Genomic DNA, 12,614 nt, shown 5'->3' with positions numbered 1-12,614 from the left:
TCCCACATTATGCACAATGACCTGAGCTGGACATACCACTCACCATCGATGATGTCTCCAAGGCAATTGACAAATTCCCACCAGGGAAGGCTCAAGGTCCTGATTCCATCTCGGCAAAGTGATCAAGAGTGGCAAGTCTTCTCTCCTCAAGCCATTATACCAACTCTTGCTACGTTGTTGGGAAGAAGGCGCTGTTCCCCAGGACATGAGAAACTAAAACAGTCCCCCTATACAAGAATAAAGGGAATCGCAGCGACTGCAATAATTATAGGGGTATCTCGCGACTGAACACTGTTGGCAAACTATCCCCCACCCCCATCATTCTGATGAAGCTACAAGTTCTTGCTGGAAGAATATACCCTGAATCATATTGTGGTTTTCGCTCCCAACGTTCCACCATTAACATGATCTTCTCACTATGCCAACTCCAGAAGTACAGAGAACAAAACTGGCCATTGTACCTTGCCTTCATTGACCTTACTAAGGCATTCCACTTAGTCAGTAGAGATGGGCTATTCAAGATGCTCTCATTGACTGCTTTCCCAAACTCCTGAGCCTTTTCGAGTCATTTCATGATTTTATGATGAACACTGCAATTTGATGGAGACGCCTCTGCTGAGTTTGGTGTAAAAGGCGGTTTCAAACAGATGTGTGCTTGCCTCTACGCTATTTGGTATTTTTTTTTTTTTTTTTTTTCCCCCCTTCTCCTGAGATATGCCTTCAATTCGTCAGAAGAGAGTTTACGTTCACTTCAGATCGGATGGCTTCTTCAATCGTTTTTGGTTTAGGGCCCAAGTCTAACAAGTTACCATCAGGGAACTGCTGTCTACTGATGATGTGGTAGTAGTATCTCACACTTAAGGACTTTAAAGACTTGTGGACAGGTTTTCCAATGCTTGTAAAGAATTCAGTCTCCCCATCAGCCTGAAGAAAACCCAGATCATGAGCCAAGGAACCTCATCTTGCATCATCACTATGAATGGGCAGTGCTTAGACGTAGTCCATCAATTTCAATATCTTACGTTGTCTGAGACTGTAGACCCATCTCTTTAAGTAGAACTCAACAAGCGCATCAGAAAGGCATCCACCACTCTTGCGAAATTGACGATGGTGTGGGAAAATAAACATGTCACCATTTCCACACAAGCGAACATTTACATGGTCTGTCGTCAGCACCCTTCTGTATGGCAGCAAAGTATGGACAACCTACAGCCACCAAGAATGGAAACTGAACACATTACACATGCTTAGTCTGCGGAAATTCTTGGAGGGACAAAGCTACAAACAATGCTGTGCTCGCAAGGACTGGTATCCCTTCCATGTTCACCCTCTTTCGCCAAAGACGCCTACGCTGGATAGGTCATGTGCACTGCATGGACAATGAGTGAATCCCAAAAGACTTTCCCTATGGTGAACTCGCTTCTGGCAAAAGGAAAATTGGTCGTCCTTACCTCCGCTATGTCGACGTGTGCATATGCGACATGAAAGCATGTGATATTGACCCTATTAGCTGGGAGCCCAAGGCTAAATTCCGCAACATCTGGAGACAAACAATGACCAAAGGCCTGACCACTAGCGAAAGGTCCATCACAGAATGGGCGGAGACCAAAAGACTATTCAGGAAGGCCAGTCAACAAAATTCAACAGACTACCAACACGATGCACTGACCTTCGCTTGCAATGTCTTCAACCACCTCTACAGGTGCAGCCCCATAGTTTGCTAGACTGACGGATGCCAACAACTACTAGATGTATCTGGTGTTGGCTGGTATAAAATGTAATGTTAAAAAAATAAAGTAGAAAAAAAACGAAAAGAAACTCAGACCTGTGCATGCGAATATTGTTTCTAAACAGTTCACTTCCTGTAAGTAAAAAACAAAAATAATAATACTCAAGCTGAGATTGAAACCAAAACCTAAAGACAGCGAGTTAAATATGATAACCATTAGGCTAGCTTGCCACAATCTTTCAAAATGTTTTGAAACATACTTAATCTTAACATAAGGAAGCTGTCATGTGAACAATTCATGCATGCGCAGTTGTGAAACAGTTGACAAGCAGATCAAATATATGGATTCTATGAAAATGATGGTTAAGAATTAGTACATTGATTTTAAATGTGGTTGGATACACATAATGCTAAGCACTTAGGTCGCCCAAATTTGACAGTTATCCCAGTAAAATAGAGGGGAAAATATCAGCAGGAGCTATAAGATAGCTAGCTTGTGAGGATATTAGCAGCAGTAGCTGGAAAAAAAACCCCTGCAAATTGGCAAGTGTGCTCTGGTTTGCATCTAAGGAAAGAGAAAAAAGGGACACCACGTGATCAAGAAAAACAAAGCCAGTGCCGAAGGAGATGGGCATGTAAAATAAAGGGAGGAAAAATAGTGCTGTTAAAAAAGATGGACATACGAGAAATGGCTGTCTACGGCCGGTGTGTAGCGGAGCAGAAACGAGACTTAAGATGGTGTTAAAATGAGAGTAAAAGTAATAAATGCTTTTGTTAAAAAAGAAAGAAAAAAAAATGCTGAGCTGGACTTTTTATTCGTTGTTTGTTCCTGCAATATTACACCAGAAAATATGGAGATATCATAAGGCAGTCCTATGCATCATTTTGCATGAACATTTTGTCAATGAGAATTCTGTTTACAAAGTGAGTATCACATTTGCTGACAGTCTATCAAAAACAATACCATGTTGAGGATTTAGAAACTTTAAATTATAAAGAAACAAGGATTTTTTTTTTTTTTTTTTTTTTTTGCAATGTATGAAACTTGGATTCACCACTCCATTTTAGAATCAAATCCTTAGTCAATTAAGTGGACAGCAGCAGTCATTCAATATAACCAAAGATGTGGGCACTTTGGCCTCTGTATTTTTGGATATGCAATTTTGCCATCAATTATCTTGAAAAAAGAAAAACCATCAATAGTAACTATTATGTAGCATTATTAGTGTGTTTGAAGGAAGAAATCCAAAATAATGTGCTTTAAATTAGTGCTACTAAACTGGGCTATTTGACGATATCTACTTCCTGATTTAAATGCACCAAATATTTCTGTCCCTGCAAAATTCAATCATGTTCTGCACTGCACATCTAAACACAAAAACAATCAATTTTCTTTACAAAACAATCAAACTAAATGCCATTAATAAATATTTGGAGGCATAAACAACTTTAAGACTAAAAATATTTTTCAAAAATTGCTGGATTTGACATTAAATAACTTGATAAGAATTGATATGTTGTAAAATAAAACTACTATCCTATTAATTCCACACTTATCCTATTCTATAGCTACTGGCTGTTTGCAAATCTTCAAAGAAAGATTTTGCCCCAATGATGAAGTGATATAAAAAAAAAAAACATAGGGGGTATTTTGAGGTTAAAAACAAATCCTTCTACAAAGAAGGCATCAAATTATTATAATCAGTGCATTACCTTAGACTGAGATTATCTTCTATTTATTATATAAATAAAATGAACTCATTTTTCCCCCCTCCGACTTTGACCTTAATAGAATTAAAAGTCATGACATTACATGCAAATGTAATGCGTACAAACTGTAGCACATTATCTGAGGTCTGCTATAGGCCTATTACCTCTACAGTTCCTTGACATTGGTACATTCCTATATATTTTCCGGTGAGTCCACTGCCAAAATCCGTTACATTCAATGGAAGTTGCAACATCTTTTCTCTCTATTAAATTCCTCCTTTCCCCGCACCTCATTTACACCGCAGCGGCTGCGTTCACAAGGAACAGTGCCAGGAAACACCGGTTTGGAATCGTACAAGGTTATTTATGCCGTTATTTATTTATTTTTTTTATCTTTTTTCCCTGATTTATGCTTTCTGTTTTTTCCATGATAAAATAAAAATAAAACAAAATTAAAAAAAAAACGCGATTATTATTGTTTTCTTTTTGCATTTTTTAAGATGCAACCTGCGGGACTAATTCGTTCTTACTTCTGGTTTTAACGACTCTAACCATGAAATCTAACTATGACCTTTATTTATTAGTACTTTTACCTCACCATTTATTTTTATACAAACATTACAACGCAACGATATCGTGAATTCACTTGCATTACACTTAAATTAAAACAAATAAATTCATTTAGAATTCGAGAAAACAAAAGGATTCATTTAGAGTTCGAGTGTGATGGGGGATTACTGAAACTAAGCCTAAACAAACTTCCCTGTGGAATTGATATTTGACCTAATTCACTTTTTAGTTAATTCATAATTTTTCTTTTTTCTTTGTGTTGGGCGCTTTCGCCTCAATGGTTCGAGTTCGATATATATATATATAAATATATATATATATATTTAAATATGTATGAATAAAAAATCAATACGAAAAAATATATGAATGTTTATATCTTTTCTGTATTTATTTCCTGTGTGTTGACGTGTAGGAATACAAAAAGTCTTTTGAAAAAAAAACAAGAATGTTTCCTTCAAAAGCACATAATTTTCGACCGATCCTTCGATCTTCCTCAGTGTGAATATATATATATGACTTGGGTGCCATCTGCTAGAATTGAAACCAAAACCTTAGTTGCTACCGTTTGAGCTAATGACACATGGCTGTCATTTAATCATCATTAACTCTGATAGGAAAGTGAAAATTGACGAGTTCAAAAGAATTTTGTCGCACTATATAGCTCCATGTTGGTTCAATTCCATGGATTAATATTATTTCAAGTGCTCATGTTATTTTAGGGCACAGTGCTGAGTTAATTGCAGAAATGGCAACATTGGTCTGCTTAACTATACAGAATCTGGCATTGAGGCAAATAAGTTCCTATGTCAGTATCAGATAAGTCTCAAAAGACAAACTATCAGATTGTATTAACAGACTCTGGGACAAGAGTGATCCCATTGTTATGAAGACAAGAGAACGTTTAAACTGCAGGCATTGCAAGTCGTTAGGTCACAGCATTAGAAGTTGTGAACAGCTTAAAACTGTAATTCATGGTTGCAACAGTGAATATGAGTCTTTGTTGTGCTTTTTGATGATGATGATGATGATGATGATGATGATGCATGTTATCTGATACATTGAATTAGGTTTCACATTGTGTAACCTTCTAGCAATGTATTTTTTCATCCTAACTGAATATTTGAAAGGCTGCTTTCATGCAGTATCAAGTAGGGGTCTCATTTGTCTTAGCTTCAATAGTTTTAAAGATACAGTCATTTAAAGTTTGTCCGTAAATGCCTAAATTTTGTCTGCCAGCAAATTGATGTTTTGATGCTTGGACTCGTAAAAAGAACGATTTTTATGTTGAATATTGGCTTCCCAACATTCTACCATGGTGTACCACCCTATTTGAAGAAAATGAACTCAAAGAGCTAAAAAAAAAGGGGGGGGGGGGCTAACCACTTACATTATAGGTATACATAGGTAAATGTCCGCTTGACCCGTCAGTTAAGCCCACTGTGACCTGGTCAAGAAACGGGTCATTTTTGTTGCATAAGAGAAGGAAAGATAACACGTAATAACGTTTCTTTTGGTTGTCGTTCAATTTGTGATACACCCATTTATTAAGTTTTTTGTCTTTCTAATTTTTCTCAAGTGGTTGGAAATCGTGGTATACGTTACGTCTAATTCAGAAGCAATTCTCAAACAGTTGTGCAGTATTGGCTTCGATTAAGGCTCCTAATTGATCATTGTCAATCTCCGATGATTGACCACTATGTTCATCATCTTCAAGACTTGTCGCTGCCACAAAATTTCTAAAGCCACTATTGTGCTGTAGTGGTTCCTGGGCCGAACACTTTGTTGATATCAACAGCTGTTTCAGCAGCTTTTTGTCCTAGCTTTAATTGAAATAAGAAAATTGTGCGAATTTGATTTTCTTTTTCTTCCCCCCCCCCCCTCCCCCATCTTCATTCAACATTTTGAAAAGACAATTGTTTTAAAAATATTGTAATTTAAACAGTTAGAAAGAACGAAATAAGCTCTTTAAAATGATATATAAAATAAAGGTATTACAAAAACGTATTTGAAAATGCATCATTTAAAATCAAAATGAAAAATTTCACAAGAACTTAACATATTTAAGAAAAACGTTAAATATCTTATTGCATTTTTATTTTTATTTTTAATTTATTGTTTTTTTTCAATGGTTTTGTTTGTGTTCATTCTTTTCCCTCTTCATCAAACTTTTTATATTTGTATATAGGATTTGATGATGCTGTTGAGGAAAGAGTCATCAATGAAGAGTATAAAATATGGAAGAAGAATACGCCCTTCCTTTATGACCTTGTGATGACCCATGCCCTGGAGTGGCCCAGTCTGACTGCTCAATGGTTACCCGATGTTACAAGGTGAACATTTATAATTTCTTGGTGATTGTATAAATAAATGTTAAGCAATCATACTGCTATAGTTTTTTTATGGGGACAAAACTTTTTGCATTCTCTTTAACAACAGCTGGGGTAATTTAGGTAATTTACATGTTTTACAGAGGGGCACTCTAATTTGTGATAGTAATAGTTAATGGGGGTTCTAGGGGTGTTTTCACACTAATTTAGGGTTGTTTGTAAGGTTAATGAGGTCTCTTTAGAGGTTTGGCTTGCCATTCAGACTTAGATTTAGTGGTAGAGTTAAGGTTAAGGAAAAATATAATGGTAAGATAAGTTGTTTTTTTTTTTTTTGTTTTTTTTTCCCACATATTCTACTCAGAATAATAAAAAAAAAGATTTATCTGCTTTAGCAAATTTCCTTCATTATTGCCCTAAAAGGCTTGAAAAGCCTGGAAATTTAATCCTTGGGAGGGGGGGGGTCTCTCTCTCTCTCTCTCTCAGATAATTCTCATGCATGTAACTTGCACATAAATTAAAGTTATAACAAATGTTACACTAATTTCATGTTCGTACATACATTATCACCACCCTATCATATTTTAAAAAGTGAGATGCAATGTAATTTTTTGAAATTTTATCTGATGCTATTGTGTCCAACTATGATAGACTTTTTGGTCTTTGGGCTATGGTCAAAGTATAGTATCTGTTCTGGCCAAAGAAGGCACAGCACTGATGGGTCCACATTTGTGCTGAAAAGTCATGGTATGGAAATCTGTCACAAACTCGTGCACAACAAATATAAACACTCCAATCCAAATATATTCTGACTCTGTTAATCAGAGTACTTCAATAAGTATGTTTCAAGTTGAACAAAGGTTGTGCAATAACGTGAATTTTACTTTTGCATCAGATGCCAGTAGAAAGTATGTCAGCCAAATACATGAGAAGGAACAATACCAATAGAATTATCAGTCATATTTCTCAAGAGTTATTTTCACTAAATATCAGAATAATATCGAATCCTTCATTAATGCAGATTGGTTATTAAAGAAATGTCATCAGGTACGTCCATGGCCAGTTGTGATGTTTGTCTTAATTTCTACAAACTACAGCTTCCTCAACCAAGCAAAGCAAGTTGCATTAACAATGTCCAAATCATATTTTATTTGTCGTCTGAAGGATAGATTTTAGTATTTACATGGGATTTTCGCTGGTCTTGCTTATGATTTCTGGATTTGATTAGAAACACTTCACTAGACGACAAACCTTCCGATGAATTCGAGACAAATTATCTATTCATGTGTCAAGATATTCAAGTTGTGACTAAGTGCACATACCGAACCAAAGTTCTATTTACCCTGTGTAGGTTGAACTGGCTTTCTCCTAGGAATATCAAATTCACAAGTGATCCTTAGTTGCTTGTCTATCCCTGTCAGGGAAGATGATGACTAGTATTTGCATTTCTTGTAGTGAGATGTCGATGTCCTTATACATACAGTGCCTGATATTCTCAATTTGTTACCCATTTGGTAATGGCTAGGCTCAACATTGGTTAACTTTAGTGATCTATCAAGAACTGGTGCGCCAACAGGATTATGCCATCCTCTTATTATTGTACTATAACATTGTACAATGAAAACGGGCTGTTCAGGGTCAAGGTTAGATATGTCATTTTAAATGCTATATAAGTCTAACTTTAAAAAGTTCATAAGATAACTTTGTGTCAGATAATAAAAAGTATAACGTTAAAAATGAATTCATATCTAATTTAATGTGTTGTCTCTAGAAAAAAGTAACCCAGTTATAACTCTTATATTGGTAATCTAAATTTATTTTGTATCTTACTTAGATATTCTTGATAAAGTAAGGACTGAAAATCTTTTTATCTCTCTCTCTCTCTCTCTCTGTGTGTGTGTGTAGAGGACAGTCGTCTTTTAATGTAGTTGGCAAAATCATCCTCTATTATTAAGAAGTATAAAAAGATTATTAGCTGCTTGCTCTTCTAGGCAAGAAATAAAGACACAAAATATGCCGGTATTATAATTACAACCAAAGTAAATTTACAACATGGATATATGTTAAGGATCGTAAAAGTTCATAGCGAAAGATGTATGAGTAACGTTAATTACGTGTAGGCCTCTAAAGAGTTCTGGATGAGAGGTTGAATGGCGGTTTGGTCGTTGCCAAAATTGGTAAGTGTTTTTCGTTACATCTGCATTGTGAAGTCCATCAAAAAGAGAAAGAATTGCACAAACCGGATGTGAAAATAGGTTGTCGCCGCCTTGTGGCAAGGAATAATATTACCAGTCAAAGGGTGATAATTGTGGTTGCCTTAGTCATCCGTTTGTGTTTGTGTGTTCGCTTGTGTGGAGAACTTGATTCCCACACACACGTATACATTTTGTATGATTTTGCAGTAAAAATAATTAATTTTTAAATAAAAATTAATTATTTGAAGCAAAATTTAGTTCTTTCCTTAATTTATACAATGATCATCTTTTTTAGCAAAATGATCATTATGATAAACATAATTTTGCTTTTTTTCTGATTGTGTGTGTGTGTGTGTATATATATATATATATATATATATATATATACACACACACTCATTCATTTTTTCTTCTGGTCTATATCGGACTTTAATTATTATTCATTTTTAACCCTGTCTTATTAACTCATATTTTGAGTTTTTCTATAATTTTGAATTGAACAGTTTCTTCCTTAAAATTATAGATAGGATTTTGTTGTTTTTATTGCTTCTGTACATTGAATTTGACATCCTATAATATATGCTTTGTGCGCAATCTTTTTGAACTAATATTGCACCTCTTTAAAATATTTTTGATGTGAATGAAAATACATTTTATGCACAAGAAGTGCTGATAATTCCTTTGTGAGAATTCTTTTATTCAAGGACCTGAAACAGATTACTTCTTCAGAGCCTCCTTGGATTATTTATAGACTTTCTGGATTATTTATAGACTTTCTGGATTATTTATAGACTTTCTGGATTATTTATAGACTTTCTGGATTATTTATAGACTTTCTGGATTATTTATAGACTTTCTGGATTATTTATAGACTTTCTGGATTATTTATAGACTTTCTGGATTATTTATAGACTTTCTGGATTATTTATAGACTTTCTGGATTATTTATAGACTTTCTGGATTATTTATAGACTTTCTGGATTATTTATAGACTTTCTGGATTATTTATAGACTTTCTGGATTATTTATAGACTTTCTGGATTATTTATAGACTTTCTGGATTATTTATAGACTTTCTGGATTATTTATAGACTTTCTGGATTATTTATAGACTTTCTGGATTATTTATAGACTTTCTGGATTATTTATAGACTTTCTGGATTATTTATAGACTTTCTGGATTATTTATAGACTTTCTGGATTATTTATAGACTTTCTGGATTATTTATAGACTTTCTGGATTATTTATAGACTTTCTGGATTATTTATAGACTTTCTGGATTATTTATAGACTTTCTGGATTATTTATAGACTTTCTGGATTATTTATAGACTTTCTGGATTATTTATAGACTTTCTGGATTATTCTACATGCGATTCTACTAGATATCAACTTTTGTAGAATTTCTTATGTTATTTGGGTGTGTGTCTGATTTAGTGTCAATAAATTAAAAAACAGTGGATGGTCTAATATTTAAAAACGGTTGGGAGGGCCTTACTAACCAATTTTTGTTGCATGTTTATTTCTCATTCCCTCGCCAATGAAATGTTATTACTGTAATTCAATCAAAGTTATTGAAATTTGAGTTTATCTTGAGTAGGATAACCTGGAGTGAATGTGGTATTGTGGTAACAGATATTTCTAGTTAAGAGTAGGATAGACAATTTGAAGTATTTGAGACCAAGGATGGCCAGCACTTTTGAATAACCGTGTGCCTAATTTGTTCATAATGTCATTTTTATGCTTTGTGCAAATAAATATTTCAGTTTTGTTTATATTTGGAAAATTAATTCATTAAATGAATTTTTTTTTTTTTATTATTTAATAAAATTGAAATAAAAATTATTAAAAGAAAACTCTGAATTAAGAAATTAAATTTAGTTACAGTAATTTTCAAAATGTTTTAAAATTTAAACTCTAGCTAAATTGTTTAAAGTAAAAAATAAAAAGGATGCGTTAAATATATTTCTAAAAATATTTGAATCAATTTATTATTGATATTTTATTTTAAAAAAATTTTCCCGTTAATAAAATATTTAAAAATTTCAAAGAAAGCATAACCATTTTTAACTTTTTCTAAATATTTTCATTCTTTTTTAAACATGAAAAATTTATTACAATTATTTATTTTGTAGTTGTTTGCAACACCCTTTGAGGAAATTAATTCTTTTTGTCTATTTATCAGCATCTCTATATTTAAGTTTTTGTAGAGGCAGATATCCAGCGATTGACTTTTCAAGAAATGCATCACGTCCCTTCTGAACTTACTTTAAGACCTCTATAAATTAAATTTCCAAATGGTAGGATGATGCATTCTTAAATTGTTCTGTAAATGTTGATTGCCAACTTCAGCGTGATTGTAATCTAAGTTTTGCAAAAGCATAATTTTTCTTAAAAGCAGTTAATGTTATAAACATTAAAAACTTTGCATCATTTTTATTTAAAACACAACACAGAAACAAACACTTGGTCATCAACACGATTATACTTTCATATTGTTTTTATTCATTAAACAAAAATATTTAAGTTTTTAATCCTTAAAAAATTAATTAGAAAATAAGGTGTTTGTTAAGATAGTCAAGATCGATTTTTAAATGTGGTTTTAAGCAAAAACAACAGTAAATTGTCAAGTTGAAAATAGTAATATATCCGAAAATTTCAAAAGTTTGCGGAGTAGAAAATTATTTGTTGTTAAAAGTAATATTTACAAAAAATGGTGGGGTTGCATTTCCCTAGATGTAAACATCTTGAAGATTGCAAATACAGATGACATGCTTATCTCCCTTTTCACCATTTTAATGGCTGGCCTTTGTTTTTGGCTAGCAATACTCTTTTTGGCCCCCGATTTATTGGAGAGGGCCCTATGTTTTCAGTGGAATCCGGACTAACAGATGGGTGATAACCAGATAAACGTCCATTAGTTTTTCCTGAAATTTTGCCATAAATTGAATTTCATGCACAGTATTTAAAAAAAAAAATTTTTTCTTTTTTTTTTTTTTTTTTTACAAAAATTCCCATAGCGTCCCTAGGGGCTGAAAAGATCAAAAATGACACATTTTGCCCAATAACTTTTGATCCATCCATATGCGTTTTTTTTTTTTTTTTTTTTTTTTTAACACAAAAGTAGTTCTCAATAAATTTTCATAATTTTTGATGTATTACTATTAACTTGTCCCAAAAGTATGTAAACACTTCCAAAAAATTGAAATTCTGCTCGCTAAGTAATAACACAAAAAAAAGTCAGTCCTCAAAATAAAGACCATAATTTTCCAAGGCTTTCGATCTGCTCGACCAGATAGACCCATTTCTCATCCTATATCACAATGTGCTTCCAAATACGATAATCCAATGGATTGCTGAGCAATTAATGGCAAATTTTAAGTGTCATTGAATTGTCAATTTGCCAACTCCTAGCTCATCAGTCACTTCTCTAGTGCTCGATGAAGGCGCAATGTCCAACTCGGTTTGCAAGTTTCCATCCTCCAACTTTAACAGCTGTCCTGAATGAGGCTCTTCTTCAGGACTCATTTTGTCAGAATCGAAACTCTTATACCACTTTCAGGTTGCCGCAATATGCAATTGTTCCTTCATCTTCACCAGCACAAATCTCTTCTGTGGCTTTCCTGGTCGAAAGACCTTGCTTTCAGCAGTAACGGATCAAAACTTGCAGTTCAGTTTTATCAATTGCCATCTGGAATAGAAGAGATGAAAATCACTATAAGAAAATATTGCAAAAAAAAAAAAACAATTAAAAATTGCATAAAAATTTGATTTTTCGCAAGTGCTTACAAACTTTAGGGACAACCTGCTATTTTCGACATGACAATTAAGTATTGTTTTTGCTTAAAACCATCAATCTATCGATTCTATCTTAACAAGCCCCGAAAATAATTAACGAAAATGAGTTTTGCAAAAACACGATTTTTCTTAAAAACAATTACAATGATTGTTTTTCTTAATTTAAAAAAAAAAAAAAAAAAAAGTTATAAAGTCTTTATATAAAAATGTTTACCGGGCATGGCTAATGCCGAATCAGCCTATTCCCTTATTTTGGAATACACCTATTCCCTGTTGAATTATCCTCTA

The 12,614-nt window shown here is 33.4% G+C and overlaps 1 protein-coding gene across 4 annotated transcripts in view; it reads left to right on the top strand.

The window, feature by feature from the left end:
* Positions 1 to 12,614, top strand: part of LOC145285779 (histone-binding protein RBBP4) — a 46,267-nt gene that overhangs the window by 7,674 nt on the left and 25,979 nt on the right. For all 4 annotated transcript variants that reach the window (XM_080134147.1, XM_080134146.1, XM_080134145.1 and 1 more), the window contains exon 2: positions 6,195 to 6,339. In XM_080134147.1, coding sequence (XP_079990273.1) covers positions 6,195 to 6,339 — 145 coding nt within the window. The remainder of the gene's footprint in view (positions 1 to 6,194; positions 6,340 to 12,614) is intronic.

Source organism: Euprymna scolopes, chromosome 10 (assembly GCF_053919585.1).
Source record: "Euprymna scolopes isolate OS-2025 chromosome 10, ASM5391958v1, whole genome shotgun sequence".
NCBI lineage: Eukaryota > Metazoa > Mollusca > Cephalopoda > Sepiida > Sepiolidae > Euprymna > Euprymna scolopes.
This window is presented reverse-complemented; position numbering and strand designations above follow the sequence as displayed.